The 15773-nt window shown below is 38.7% G+C and overlaps 2 protein-coding genes across 8 annotated transcripts in view; both read right to left on the minus strand.

Annotated features, from left to right (window-relative positions):
• WDR19 (WD repeat domain 19) overlaps positions 1 to 8796 on the minus strand; it is a 40091-nt gene extending 31295 nt beyond the window's left edge. For 2 of the 3 annotated variants that reach the window (XR_003381213.2, XR_001332946.3), the window contains exons 1-9: positions 8568 to 8796; positions 7025 to 7116; positions 6875 to 6940; positions 5260 to 5385; positions 3279 to 3394; positions 2560 to 2675; positions 2147 to 2227; positions 1671 to 1783; positions 244 to 417 (exon numbers count right to left, since the gene is read on the minus strand). Coding sequence is in view for 1 of the 3 variants with exons in the window: in XM_014269500.3 (XP_014124975.2) it covers positions 244 to 417; positions 1671 to 1783; positions 2147 to 2227; positions 2560 to 2675; positions 3279 to 3394; positions 5260 to 5385; positions 6875 to 6940; positions 7025 to 7116; positions 8568 to 8573 (890 nt within the window). In the remaining 2 variants the exon portion in view is untranslated. The remainder of the gene's footprint in view (positions 1 to 243; positions 418 to 1670; positions 1784 to 2146; positions 2228 to 2559; positions 2676 to 3278; positions 3395 to 5259; positions 5386 to 6874; positions 6941 to 7024; positions 7117 to 8567) is intronic. The other variant, XM_014269500.3, reaches the window with a different exon arrangement.
• Positions 8797 to 9036: 240 nt separating this feature from the next.
• Positions 9037 to 15773, minus strand: part of KLHL5 (kelch like family member 5) — a 51205-nt gene continuing 44468 nt past the window's right edge. For all 5 annotated transcript variants that reach the window (XM_026795559.2, XM_005490506.4, XM_026795557.2 and 2 more), the window contains 3 exons: positions 15064 to 15276; positions 12632 to 12803; positions 9037 to 10557 (listed from right to left, as the gene is read on the minus strand). In XM_026795559.2, the coding sequence (XP_026651360.1) occupies positions 10501 to 10557; positions 12632 to 12803; positions 15064 to 15276 (442 nt within the window). In that variant the 3' untranslated portion in view covers positions 9037 to 10500. The remainder of the gene's footprint in view (positions 10558 to 12631; positions 12804 to 15063; positions 15277 to 15773) is intronic.

The raw sequence follows: 15773 nt of genomic DNA on the forward strand, positions 1-15773 counted from the left end.
ATACAAAAGTTTCTTTCTTTTTCTGTTTTCAATTAATGATATTAATTACAGTTGCAGAGATTTTTGTCAACAATAGCTTCTCCTAGCTCTAGGCAGAGCAGCAGTTCCATACAGCCATTAATCTTACCTTTTCTAAATTCACTTCTCAGGGAGCCTTGAAGGCTTAGGAAGCAGAGTGTGAATGCCCATTAGCTCCAGTCCTGAGAGATGAATTCTATTCTTTATATATGAACTATCACTTACCAATTGTCCCCACATGATGCAGCTTTGTTTAATGACTGTGATATAGCAATGCTGCTAAGATTATCCTTATGATTATGAGCTTGAAAGACTTCTTGTCCTATTTCACGAATGTGTGTAGAAATGACTACAAAATACCCTTGTGAGAAACCAATCATAATGTAGCCATCACCATACCTGTTACAAAAAAGTAACATTTTAGAAAAGAGATCTATTAATGCAATATGCAAAAAGCATTTTCTTTCAGACTGCTGGGGTACAGTCAATGCCTCCCAGTAACAGAAAAGAATAAACAAATTATGGGTATTTATATATATCATGTTGAACCATATAATATAAAATAGGTTAAGGGAAAACTATGAAAGGTCCCTCAAGGACAGAATCATGCCTGTGCCCAGATGCCTTGTAAGTTATCTTTATTGTCTCCTGTTTGTTATAATGCCACTTTATTTTCAGTAACTGTACACCTGGCAGCGATGCCAGGATAAAGATTTCTGGTTTCGCCATTGAAATAAGCATACAAGAAGATGGCAACTTTCATTTCAAGGTTCTGGCCTATGTGGTCCCATCAAAGCCATATTAAAACAATAATGCCAGTCACTGTGCCCTTAAGGGCACTGCAAACACAGTGGAAGTACCAAAGCAACAAATTTGTGAATATTCTGTTTACTTTTCATAGTATCAAGAAGAAATGATGAGGTTAAGGCACAAATAGATACAGCATGTAAAGATTAATTCAAACAATATCTCATTAGCTCAATTGCAAGAAAAATCCCTGCAAGGGAAGCAGCCCAGGTACACCTTGTTACACATGGTCATAAACTAAGAAGCATATAGCTTCAGAATTTTTAGCGCTGCAGTATAAAGGGATGTCCATTCCATGTTGACTGAACAGGCATTAAAAGACAAGCTGTAATGATTCAAAGACACAGAAATAGTACAGCTACGTTTTTGGTACAGATCTGAAACTTCTAGCTTCGGTCTTCTTCATAGAAGCATTACCAATGGTATTGCACAAAAAGAAGGCTACAAGAACTTTGCACAGCTTTGCAAACCAACAAACTAGCTGAAGGACACAACTCTACCCCTAGCTCTTCCACCAGTTACTTATCCAACCAGAAAACAACCCATAAACCCGTGAGTTTAATCATCTGTCACGACAGCAACATACTTTTGTTTAAAGCTGGGCAGACCAACAGTGATTCTGTTGGAAGAGACTGTTTTACAGCTATTGAACCATTGAGTAGAACAGTTAGAAAATGTAGACTACCTTGTGTTCAGAAAAGAATTACTGAAAAGTCTACAATGCAGCCAACAAAAATCCAGTCTGAGCATGGGATAGATGATTTTGTTTCCAGCATTTATCAGAACTACATGGAAAATATCAACTTCTTAATACTAGAACAATTAATTAAGAAAGTTTTGCTCACCATTTGTAGCTTACAATACTGCCATAAGGCTGCTGAAATTTCAGATCAATTGGGTTATCAGGATCATTCAAATTAAAAAGGAAGAGAGTCTTCTTGCCAACCACTACACTGACCTGCCAATGAATGAAAAGAAAAATTAACGTGACAAGAATGGCATTACTTTAAGGCCCTATATTTTCACTAGAAGATGAGATCTAGGAATTTGAATAATCCTTAAGAGACCCATGGATCTGAATTCTGAATCTTCATCAACAGCAGAAGAGATTTTCAGGACATTCCCCTTCGTAAGCCAGTGGTTCACAAATCTAAATGCAAGCTCAGCAGAATACACTCTCAAATCTTTACAATCTCAAATTCAAGACTTTCCCCTACAGCAGTCAGCTCCATTTCCTCAGAAGAAAAGGCAGCAGGTCACATGGAGTTATCCTGTTAGATTATTCCCACTCGAGCTACAGTATTTTGTGGTGACTTCTTACTGTGCTTTCCCTGGTTGATACTCTGTCATCAGTCTTCATAACTGAGAACTGCATGTCACTGGGATCTGAGCTGACTGAGGTCTGCAAGAAAGAAGTGCAGATTGAGAAATCAACAGTTAATGCAGCCCATGCTGATGATAAATAATGGCATTCCTCCTGCCATGTATAATTTTGCATAAGGACAGACAGGGAAAGTAACTACTGCATTTAGTACCAAAATCAAGAAAATCACTGGGAGAAGACATGACCTCAGTTTAGGTCTTAATGACATGTTGGCATAAAATGAACACTGAAAAAAGAAAAAGCTCCTGGTCCTTGAAAGCCCTGGGATTCAAAATGCACAAGCTCCCATGGGTCCCAGCTTTCTTGGAAACCAGTACATCTTAAAATCAAATGTCCATTATAAATACTACCTGTCTTATAGTATCCCCCTCCTGATTGCTTATAGTAATCATTCTATCTTCACCTCCCAAAGCAAGGAGGTTTTCAGTACTCCAACAGCCACAAGTAATCCTCTTGGTGTGTTTACCTGAGAAAGAAAAAAACCCATACAACACAAATCAAACACAACAACAACAAAAAATCTGTGATGGAAATATACACCCTTCAGCCAGTCACTCAAACACAGAATGTCAGAATGTGAAACAACCTGTCAGAGCAAGAGCCTTTTTTTAAAAAATCTGCTCTCAGATGAAAATCTTTTGACTTTATATGAAACAGCACAGCCCTTGTTCTTACATTTATTTGCATCACATTTCTGGGGAATGTGTTACATCCCTCACCTTTATGCCCAGAGGTACTCTAAGCAGGTAAGAAAGAGTAACTTAGCAAATGAACAATCACACAATTCCTTGGCAAGAAAGGTAACACAAGTCTCCCAGGAGGCAGTAAAGCAGTGTTAGGTATTTGTGTATATATACATATACATACATATATATATATATATATATATATATATATAACTTTGTATTCTCTCAAAATACTCTCCTGAGTACACCAAAGTAGAAGGTGCAAGTTGAGTGTGACCGCATTTTTTACCTGCATGTTTATATAGAGAACTGGAAAGGAAACTATGTATATTAGCAAAATTCCACTTTCACACGTGCCAGAGCAGTTTCAAAGCAGTCCATACCAAGGACAGAAATCTTGCGGGAAGTCTGACGGTTATATATGAGTAAGTTTCCCTTTGTTGTTCCAACAGCAAGTAAAGCTCCTACTCGAGACCATAACAAGAAAGACATTGCATCCCTAAAACAAAGAAAAAATGTACTTTGTATAGTAGAGATTCCTTTCATGTGTTCACATATTCAAACATTTAGCAAAATAAATTTTGCATTTGTCTTTAATTTCTATGAGTCATACAGACCAAGGACAACTTTCAAATTAAGGAAATGTTCTCGACCAATATCAGAATTATCTAAGGATGCGGAAGATAGTAAAAGTAATAAAAAATTGTATGAGGTAATGTAGCATGACTTGTACTTGAAAATGGGTCTGCAAACATTAAAAGTCTTAGATGAAATCACTGGTTATTTTCCAGACACTTTTTGTATTGTTTTTTTGTTTGTTCTTTAATAACCCAATGCATTTAGCCAACTCAAAAGTGAGTAGGTCTGGTTCTAGTCAATGTAATAAAGAAGTTAGAAAGATCTATTTTAACTTGAAGTTTCAGATAGAGCAAGGCCTAATTTGGTGTACAACTAAGGCTATGCAGATATTATATATCATGTTAAAAAAACAAGAGCCTCTTAAGCAAAAAAAACTGTAAACCAAAATTTTCTAATTAGTGCAGTCCCTCCCAACTTTTTAAGTTTCACTCTAGGCATGCAACAGAAATTTGAAATATTGACAGGTGAAATGCCCTCTAATATATTTGGTTTGAATATAAGGATGCTTTTCTAATTTCAAAAAGGAAAGGATATCAGAAAAGCCTCATTATCACACTGTTTATGTCTTGGTGCTTATTCTGCTTAAGCAATAACACCATGACAAAAAAAAGGATCAGGGACTTACATAGATATATATTGCTCCAACAAGACTGCCTCCAGTAAGCAATTTAGCTCCAGTGTTAGAGAGAAAGATCCTGAAGGAACTGCAATTAACCGCAGACTCCATTCTGTTAAGTACCTTCTATGTTCCTTTTTGCTTGCATACTGGCAGGCTACTCTTCTCCCCATAGTATTTGCTCACACATGAGCAACAGACTATATCTGTTCATTCCCTCAATATAATATATGTATAACACACATCTTAACAAACACAGGAAAGAGTTGTTTCCACTCTCTCTCCTACAGGAAGAATGTTTATGTAGAATGCAAGAGTTTAGTGAAATAGGCTCAAAGAAGTCACAAATTTAATTGTTAAACCAACCTTACCTATTAACCCAATGCTTGATGGTTATGCAGACCCCAGAAGAGTCTAAAGTTTATGGCCAAATTCAGAAAGGTAAGGCTGTGAACCTTAGATATCTCCTTTCATCTTAAACTACTCTACTTTGTGAATAGCATTTTAGCCCCCTTATTAATCTAAGGGGAAAAAAAATTCTTAGCACCACTGATACCACTTCCCTCACTTTTAAGCTCCCTTTAGCTGGTGTGAAAGACTTAGGAGAAAGAGTAGCAAGTGCAGATACATGAAAAATTCACCCATCCTTGTTGCTACCGCAAAGGTGAAACACTGAAGAGAAGCGCCCTAGAGACAATTGCACTGCTGACACTCAAAAAATAAACAAACACCCTGTAACCCCCAAAATCCCCATCCATAACAAACACTTCAAAACCAGCAAATTATATATTTTATATAAAATATAACTTTAAAAATATAATATTTTTAATTAAAATATAATCTAAAAATAAAATGTATAATAAATTTTTAAAATATATTTTTAAATTAAAATATAATATTTTAAAACATAGTTTTTATAAAGCTTATAATAAAATACATATTTTTATTTATATTAAAATAATTTAGCAATGAACTGCAGCATATTAGTTTAATTAGTATATATATTATGAGGACTCCAATAAAAAGATGATCTTGAAATATAGCCTCCACATCAACAAGTTGCAATGGTAAAACTCTTTAAAAATCCACATTAAAACAAAATTTCTTACCTCATGCCACTGTCTACCTGGCTTGTTTTGTTTGTGATTGCATCCCACAGAAATATGGTGCTAGATTTGTCTGTGATTATTGCTAAAGTATCTCCATCCTTATCCCAGTCCATAGCAACGCAGTTACTGAAGAAAAAAAAAATCACTAGGAATGTCAAAATGTGTTTGTAAGCGTACAGAAAAAGCCAGAACTATGCAACTGAGTCCCTACTTTTCCCTTCTCCTCCCCTGCAAACCCAGATTGGAGATTTATCTGTAAACTATTTCTACAGCAACCCCACTCTTATTCAAATCTCACTGATGACAGGGGCTGAGAGGAAGGTCATAAAAAACACTGCTACCTGTGTTCTGGTACTTGGAATACGGTCACCTTGATTTTCAAGAGACACTGAAAGTCTTCTGTAAGGTTGTGGTTTGTTAGAGGCCATTCAGAGTTGGGATTACTTTTCTGATAACACATCTCTGATTCCACACAGCTTTCCTCATTTTGGACAATTTTCTGGAGAGAATGTGAATTTATCACACATTGTGCAAACACTGCACAGAAAGAGCTGGGCCATGGATATTACCAAGCAGAAGAGACTGACACAGCCAGACCACATTATGAACAACACCTACCCTGAACAGCCAGGTGTGATGGTCAGTGAAAAGCATGTGAGTCTGGTAAAGACTATGAGAATTGCATCTCCTGGTTTGGTGCAAGGTGCAATTACCACAAACTACAAAGACTGGATTTCTAGACTTTTTGGGGAACCGAGTGATTCTGGCTCATATTAATCAATGACACAGGGCTATGTAAGTGATGATTTGGAAATTAAAGTTATACTCTTGACTAGAGGTTTCAGCCTTAAAGACCATGGGAGTTTTGCCTTGACTAAGGGGTCTATCTTAATTGAAATTCATCAGGTAGTTAGAAATAAAATTAAAAACTGCCATGATGATTAAGAGCAGGTAAAGTGCTAAGAACAGATGAACAGTACACAAATGAAACTAACGTGAGGTATTAATGGTGCCCAATAAAAAAGTATTTATTGAGCAAATCAACATGATGACCCAATGTCACACCATTTTTCCCTAAGGAGGTTTCCCCTGGTTCATATCCAGCCTGTTCCTATGGTCTCACTACCTTTGAAGAAGTTCAATATATCTTCCCAAAGTGCATAAGCTTTTAGATTTAATCTGAAAAAATCTACTTTGTAAACTTCCATACCACTCTCTGATGTGAACCAGAGTGTGATAAGCTGGGAAAAAAGTATCATCCTGACCTAAAGCAACAATGCCAATGTGTACAGTTATGCCACTGATGTAAACACAAGCACTAAACCAAAGAAGTACCTTTCCTCAGCAAAGCCATGGTAACAAATTGTTAGAAAATCAACAACAGCAAGAATGCAAGGATATATTGCACACAACCTCATTATGAGCCTTCTTATTGTGATAGGTCTTTTTTTTTTTTACATTTTAATTACATAATTTGTCTTCTCTGCCAGGTATGTTCACCAGAGACAGTATATCATCCTACAAATTCCTCCCATTGCCTAAGCACCTCACCAGAAGAGAAGCATTTTTAAAGAAAACAACAATGAAAATAATTTAAACCTATCTTAGGACGTACCCTGGCAGGTTGATGTCATTTCTCTTCTGACCATGACGATCAAAAATTTTCACAGAACGATCACCTCTAAAAAAGATTAATATATAGAATAATTCCCTTTCTTTATCAGCAATTTTGATGGACAAATGCAATGAATAGTTGCAGTCTTACCCTATTACAGCAAGAAAATTTCCTAAAGTTTTCTGCCAAGCAAACTGCACAGGAGAACCAGACCAAGCTTTTTCATACAGAGTGAATACTTGCTGGAGGAAAAAAAGAAAAAAAAATAGGAAATGACACATCTTAAAATCATCATATATCAGAATACTACAGCTGCCTAGCATGTTAGTAACTGAGTACTGTGGAGGTAACCCCCTCTCCACCACAAACAGCTTCTGTGTGATTCCAATGCACTGAAGTAGCAAAATCCCAGATAAACGTTCTTTCAATTTGAGTGGAAAAAATGGAAGTTTCTGCTGCTGGGTGTTCACATAGAGAACTGCAGCTCTATTAATAATAGACTATTATTTCTGCCTCCTAGTTACAAGAAAAAAAATTGCATGAAACTCTCCCCTTCTAGTTCAAAGACCACATGGTTAATAGTTCTCTACATTTAATGGAAAAGCGTGGGACCAGAAAGCATCCTTGGTTTGTAAACACTGAAGGCTCAACATTCACTCTTTTAGAGACAGGTAATATTTTTGTTACTCTGAATTGCTGGGTCTTAAAAGCTAAGATCTCGAACCAACACACTATAGAAAGAGATTCTGACTTCCAAAGGAGAAAATTTCTGAATGTCCTTTTCCTTTCACAGCCCCCACAGATATTTTTCTGTAACCTGGGTCTAAGATAAAGCCCACAAGTTTGCTCCATAGCTGGCTATCGTGACTTATATCCCTACGTGTCATAAAATAAACACCAACCCCTGCTGTCCACCAAGTGCCTGTGAGGTTTGCTCGTCTGCCACAGGTTCTTATCCCTTCTTTTGGGTCAATGTAAACTGAGGCATTCTACACACTGAATCTGCAATCTGCACACAAAACCAGCAAAAACACAGCCAGCACATGCCACACTGATAAATGACATCTGACAATGACGTTTGATTTTGAAAAATAATTTAAGGAGCAGGGCCACCAAAATGATTTGAGGGATGAAACATCTCTCCATGTATGAAGAAAGGCTGAGAGACCTGGGCTTGCTCAGCCTGGAGAAGCGAAGGCTTTGGCGTGACCTGTGGGCTTTCAGTACCTGAAGAAACATACAAGATGGGGAGGGCCTATATAAAGGCATGCAAACACAGAACAGGAGAAAATGGCTTCAAACTTGAGAGAGCAGTTTGGATTAGTTACTAAGAGGTTGCTGTGACGGTGGAAAGGCACTGGTACAGGTTTCCCGCAGAAGTTGTGGACACCTCATTCGTGCAGGCGCACAAGGCCAGGCTGGATGGAGCCCTGAGTAACCTGGGTTGGTGGAAGATGTGCCGGCCCATCGCAGAGGCGTCGCAACTGGATGCCCTTTAAGCTCCCTTCCACCCGAAGGTAAACAAACGCGGGAGTGCCGGCAAGCACACCAGGCCCCCCTACCGATGCCTGGCGGCCCTTCCCGCCGCGCCTGCCTCCCCGGCCCAGGCCGCAAGCGCCACCGCCCGCTCGCTCCGCGGGCCAGACCCAGCACACCCCGCCCGGCCCCGGAGCCCCGCGGCCGCCGAACCCACCTTCATCGCGGCCACCGGAGCGGGCTGCCTGCGCCGCCACCGCGCATGCGCCTCCCGCGCGCGGCGCCGCGGTCACCGCGGAGACGGAGGGGGCCGGGGGCGGGCAGAGAGCGGGCCGGGCCCGGCCCCGGCGGGAGGAGCTCTGCCTGAGGCCGGGGCACGCAGAGCGGGGTGGGCAGAGAGCGGGCCGAACCCGGCCCCGGCGGGAGGAGCTCTGCCTGAGGCCGCGGCACCCAGAGCGGGGTGGGCAGAGCGGGCCGAACCCGGCCTCGGCGGGTGGAGCTCTGCCTGAGGCCAGGGCACCCAGAGCGTGGGCGGACAGAGAGCGGCCCTGGGCCCGGCCCCGGCGGGAGGAGCTCTGCCTGAGGCCGGGGCACCCAGTTCTCAGGGGAAAATCAGGATTTTAAACCGCGGTCACGGAGAACGGATTTCTAAACCAGGGAATAAAGACACACAACTCGCCAGCAAAGCCTCTTGAGATCAGCTGTATTCCATCTGCAAAGCTTCATCACAAAGTGTCACCGATTTCTTTTAAAACAATAAATAGTTCGCCGAGAGCGTTAAAACACAGGTTTAAAATTAGAAATGTACAAAGGACTTTGGGTATCGGGCACTTCAAACTTTTTAAAAAAACAAAAAAAACAAACCCAAAACATTCAATGAGTTTACATCTTCCCGTTTTTCACGGGCGGTGCTGTTCGGAGAACATAAGGGACAAGGCACATAAAAGCAAATACAAAAAGGCTTCTCCCGAGAACACTTAGATCGTTCAAAGCAATTCGGTGTAACAGCAGAGGGCTCGAGAAAGGCAAATTATGAAGTATCTTAAAAATTAGGTAACTGTTAAATAAGGTAACTAATTTAATACAGCCCTGCGAGGAACATTTCACTGTCCTGTAAGATGCTGAACATGCTTAAATGGTGGCAGCTGAGCATCTGGCAGGATTGGGCCCTTTACATTTTTAAATAACCTTACAGGAAAGACAGACAATTTCTTCATCTTATAAAAGTATACTTCTCATAGTAGTGCAAAGCCTCATTTAAAAATGTAATTAGTCTAATGTAATGGAATGCTTCAAAAAATCCAAAGTGCAAATATTAAACTTAAATTGGTTAATTGTTAATCACACTTTAGAATTCTTCCAATAATACATACAAACAGCAAAGTAAATACAAGAACCAAAGCAGAGCAAAAGGTATGATGTTCTGCATCTTGCATAACAACTCTGAAAACCCAAAAAGTACACTGGATGTCAAAAATATCTGTCAGAAATTATTAAATAGCAGGTTTCTATTAGCATAAGACAATATTTAAAATAAGGCTTTGGTTAAATAAAAAGTTTGCTTAACTAGGAATGATGCTAAAAAGTGCAAAAGATTCACCAAATACACAACTTCATTTCCAAGGCAGACATGACACCTGCCATTTACAATAGTTTGCATTGGTATATTAGCCTGCCTTGTAGTTACTCGGATATCTATTTTCATTTTATTACAGGCAAATTAAAACTATGGGGTCCAATCCTATAACTTGTTTCATCCAGAGATAGACCCCATTATATCAAAGTATATCCATTTATAGCATCATTGCTCTGCATTTAGGGAAATCAAGGCCCCAGAACCATAACATTTGATTATTATAGTGAGTTCACTCATTTTCTTAGCACTTCCTAAACAGAAGTCCTCTACTGCCAACTGGCAGGTTGCAGGTGACTTTCTTACAAGAAGAATTCGTGTAACATATGCATAACAAAAGTTTTTAAAAAGTGCTTAATATTGGTCCATAAGAACATCATGTCAACTTCAGACCAAACACTTTGCTGTGGTAGAATATCCTGCACCTGGTGCTGATTGGTGCACTTGTAGTTTGCTTGAGGAAAAAGTAATCCTCTGAGTCTACACAGGAGAATGTCATCTTCCCAGAGAAAATAATTCAGAGTTTTACAGTCACAACACATGCTCCAGCTCTTCCTAAGCACAGTGGTGCAACCTGTAAACAAACAAACAAACAATCAGTGAGATGAGTGCAATCAGTTTTAAGTAATTTCCCCTCCTAATTATATGGCTGCAGCAGAATGACAATATCACCCATGCTCTGTTAACATGACTTACAAATTGGTCCAAAATTGGATACAAACACAAAGCAAAGATATTTTATATAACAGAGTGAAGCACTCTGAAAACAATAGCAAGCCCTAAGGACATCAAACAATTCTTATTGATAATTTCAATTATTCAGTATGACAGGAAAAAGAAACCTTTGTATTTGTACAAACTGGATACCTGAGCTAGACAATCAGACAATTGAGTAAAGGGTGGTAAAAGAATGCATTTCTTAGAAACAGAAAATGCCTAAAATTATAGGGGCAACTCCTCCTTTTTACTTGATTATTTGATAAAATCCTGTTAAGAGTTCTTGAAATCAGAATAAATTTACCAGTCTTTATTCTTTAATTGCAAACAGAATTTACTTCTGGCAAGACCCTTTTCTGCTGAAATTCTGCTGGACTTGAATGGAGGGCAGTAGTTTCTAACACTCCCCTTTGCTTCCCCTTTTAACTTTCATAGTATTGCAATATATGTGAATAGCACATCAAGTGGTACAGAGACTATCCTAAAGACAAAAAAAAAGCTGTTTATGCCAATTCCCCTATTTCTTTTTTTTCCCCAGGAACAATAGACTTTTATAGAGCTGTCTGTGGCTCTGACAACCTTCACCTGAGAAAATTCCACTGCCTTCTCATGAATTGTGTGAGGATGAAGAGGTGGCAGACTGCTGACATAATGAGAAAAGGAAGGTACACAAATATTTCCTAATCCCTCCGGGAAAAATTTGCAACTATCCTATATACTGGGATTGTGGCATTCAGTGAGACATGGAGGGTCAAGGTTAAGGATACAGAGATACATACAGATGACCACCACCTAAACATGTGAGATGCATGAGATTCATTTAGATGCAATGGTGAGAAGCACAATGTCTCTCCTCTGGTGAGAAGCACCTTCTGTCCTGTGATACACCTTTTTTTTTTCTTTAGCAGGACTAACAATGCCATGGGTTATCATTACCAGTACCAGTGGATGCCCCAAACTCTGATGATCCTCCTTGATGACTTGTGTTTTAAGAGCTTGCAGCAGTAGGAAACGGAGGGAAATGGACAGTTGAGTTTTTTTGTGTTCCAGGTATTTTTATACACAGCAGTTTAGTTCTCTTTTTGAGTTAAGAATTTGGGGCTATTACCAGAATAACATATCCAGGTGGCTTAGAATTCAGTAGCCTAAATACTGGTGTCTGATGCTACTTCAGGTGAGCTTGGACATTCATCCTGGTCTGCAACTGGACTGCAGGAGGGCCTTGGTGTCCCCCAGGGTCTGTGCTGCATCTGCCAACCTTTGGTGGATGTAGATGCTTTAGGGTATCTCAAATGGCATTAGATACCAAAGGAGAGTCTGCTCAGGATGCCCTTGTGTGTGCTCTTCCCACAGAGAGACACATTCCTGGAGCTATATAAAAGTAACCAGGCTCTGAACTGACAGTAATAGTTTCTGAGCATGAACTGTACAATTATTTTTATTCTAAAGCTGCAAAAAGAAAAATGGGTAAAGGCTTTCTGGAACCTGCATACACTGTACATGGCATTCACCTCAGGACAGGATTATTTATGAAAAAATGACGAAAACCTTGATGAAATAAATGTTGAGCAACACATTAGAGCTAAAACTAATCTACATTTATCATTTATCTTCAGAACAGGAAGTCATGTAAACAGAATCCTTTATGACAGTTTGGGGAATGTGGCAATACATTTTATTAAAAGTAGCTGAAATTGTCAAAGAGAATAGCTATACTCTAGCAAAAGCAAGGAGGGCAGTTTATTGGAAATTAACAACTGTCTGTTCAAGAGAAGTCATCTCAAGATGGTACACAAAGGAAAAAAGAGATTCACAACAGACTAGTAAGAAACTGCTTCTTAGAGAAGGAATATTTGAATTCTCCTTGCAAAAGGAGGCACATTTGAAGTAACAATATTAATAGTAGTGTATGGTCTGATCAGAAACTATACCTGTGTCCATTCATTTGTCTGGGGATCATAGGACTCCACAGTATTAAGATATGTTTGCCCATCATATCCTCCAACAGCGTACAACTTGTCACCAAGAAGACACACCCCCACTGCATCTCTGCTAATGCTCATGGAGGCCACAGCAGTCCACATGTCTGTCTTGGGATCATACCTAAAAGATAATTTAGGTTATGCACTACAACTGTTACCAAAATTCAACAACAAAATGTACTGGAATTGATGCTGTCAAGGTAGTAGAAAACAGAACAGCACAGATCTGAATGTCAATTTCAAAAGACTTTCCCCCCTCAATTCCCCTCCCTTTGAAACTGCTTCTTTAGTCATCTGGTGACACAAGTCACTGCTAGCCAGATATCTACTTCATGCTGCTTTCCAAATAGTCATACAGCCATATACAGCTGCTCTTCCTACACTTTGTATGTCTAAACATGCCATGCCAAAAACAGTTCTGCTGCAGCACCACAATAGAGCAAGTGCTTGCTTTAAGTATGTCAAAGCACAGGCTGCTAAAATTTGGTTTGGCACTAAGATTACCATTATTAAGATTACCAATTTCAAAAATATGACCCCCAAAAGTGGCTTGAAAAAATTATATGGGAAATACAAAACTCTTAAGACAATTTACAACACTATTGAAAACAGAAGTATCAGCACAGTAAACAGCAGATGGTTTAATGAAAAAAATTGTGTGGTTCTAGAACATTTTCAACATTCTTTACAAGTCAAATTGAGAACTACATGGGAGACTCCATGCTATGCTTATGGTAAGGAATATATTTTAATCTGACTAAAAGAGAATCTTTTTTAAGACTGCAGATGCTTATAGCAGAACTAATGTAATTACAGTGCTCTGAAGGGCTCTAAAAACTGTACAAAGAAAAGAATTATTTGGCTAAGATCATACTTGCTAAAAACAAGTTGAAAGACAGTAGTCTTAATTTATTTGCATGAAGAGCATAGATACAAGGAGCTCTAACAATTTTATTTGCTGTCCTCTAGTCAAAGTATTACACAAATGCATGCAAGCATACCTGTAACATGAAAACTACTTGAAGCACAGATGCAAACAGAAGAGGGTGATTAGTAAGCTACTTTTCCAATTATTTTATAATTTATAAGCAATTATATTTATCTGGGAATAGCAACTTCTTTTGCAAAATATAATTTAGAAGTTTAGTGTGGTCACAAAAGCCTGATTTTTAAAATTAATATTTCTTAATTCTTTAATTTTTTAAAGGAACTAGTTCCATGAATTTGATGGTCTTCAATTTCAACTCACTTAAAGAACAAGGACAAAATGCACTACAAGATGATTCCTATTAAAGTAATGAGTTCTGTAACTTTGTTTCAGAAAATATTGATGTAGAAAAATACACAGACTTACTGCTTCTCTTGGTTTCTGATTATCTGTATAGCCCTAAAAATTTGGTATTTGTTGAGAAGTAGCTTCCTATCTGCAAACCTTTCTGGGGTCTTTTCAGTGCAACTTCTGCGTGTTAAGGGCTATGGGCCACACTCTATTCTCAGGTCTACTAGGACTCTGAAAGTTTGAAAACTACAGCTCTCTTGTGGTGGATTTTTGTGGGTTTTTTTTTTTTGTTATGGTTGTTGTTGGTTTGGTTTGTGGGTGTTTTTTTATTTTGTGTTTTTTAGAGGTTAACGGTAGAATATATATCCTGGCATGAATAAATTTAGTAAAAGAAGAATATGGGCAATGAGGACTTACTCTAAGTGTTGGGAGGTAATAGAAAAGAAGAAAAGTTTTACAGGATGGTGGTGGGGGAGCAGGGAGAGAATTAAAGCATAGTTCAGAAATATTTAAAATGCCAGTGAAGATTTAATACAGTGAATTATGAAATATTTACTACCTTCTAAAATTATTTTATGGATCACATGTGCTACTGCAATTTGTGATACAGTCATTCATTAATCACATTACAGAAAGATATACCAACCTAGGAATGACTGAATTACATTCCAATTTCCCAGTGTCATTAGAGGGTACAAGAAAGAATTTGATATATAAAGATCCACCAAACCTTACTGTTAACTCCTTTGGAAGTTATTGTACGAATAGATTCAGACTTCTTGTGTAAAGGAAGATCTGCTCCATTTTTAAAAGCAATCAACTCCACATTGTTTGAGTTACCCAACATAATTCATTCAATGAGATTGTTAAAATAATCTAGATGAATTGCATTAAGAAGAATTTGCTTTAAATATTCTGTCCTGGTAACATTTTGAATCATAGTATGCCTACATCGCATATTTTTATATGTAAGTTTCCTCTGTTCATGCTAAAAATAACACACCTATTCTACTGGGTTTCTACTCACAGCTCTTTCCATAAACCCCTGACAGACTGGCACAGCCAGAAGCCCAGGGCAGAACAGGCTCCAGCAGGACATTACCTTTCCACGCAGTCTGACAGCCTGGATGTTAAGTTGGATGCTGGAGCATCGTGGCCCCCTATGGCATACAGGAACCCGTTCCAGGTGGTTACACCTACACCACCTCTTCTTTTTGACATCTGAGCACAGAGAGTCCATTTGTTTGTATGAGGATCAAAACATTCTACTGACTTAAGACAAGAACTTCCATCTCGACCACCTACTGCATAAAGCCTACAAAGTAAAACAAAAAAAAGAAGAAAATAAATGTTGTCTGAATAAGACAATTTCTAGTGAAACATGAAGGATTTCAAGTTTGTTAAAAAGGGAAGTTTGGAAGGGGACTTTCAACTTTCAGTAGACTGCTCTGCTGTGAAAACTCAGGGAAAATTTTGCTCCAATCTTTTCCTATTTGTAATGATCAATACATAACAACAATAATTTACAGAAAATGGAATATCTTACGCAGCATTCATATTCCAACCTATGCCTATAGCTAACAATTTCAAAACTACATATGTGATTTGCAGGGTCAGAAGGACAAATTCAGTAGTGGATCTGTGCATGCACCATCTCTACTCTGCCTCATCTTGGGCATTCAAGTGCTTTTCTGGACCAGGGTTTTAGTTCATGACTGACAGCACTACCTTAAATCCCTCACACCCACTAGGTGGCCCAATCTGCTTAGTCCTAAGAAAAAGGTTTCTAGCATTTGGTATGGAGGATTTCAA

Source organism: Zonotrichia albicollis, chromosome 5 (assembly GCF_047830755.1).
Source record: "Zonotrichia albicollis isolate bZonAlb1 chromosome 5, bZonAlb1.hap1, whole genome shotgun sequence".
Lineage (NCBI taxonomy): Eukaryota > Metazoa > Chordata > Aves > Passeriformes > Passerellidae > Zonotrichia > Zonotrichia albicollis.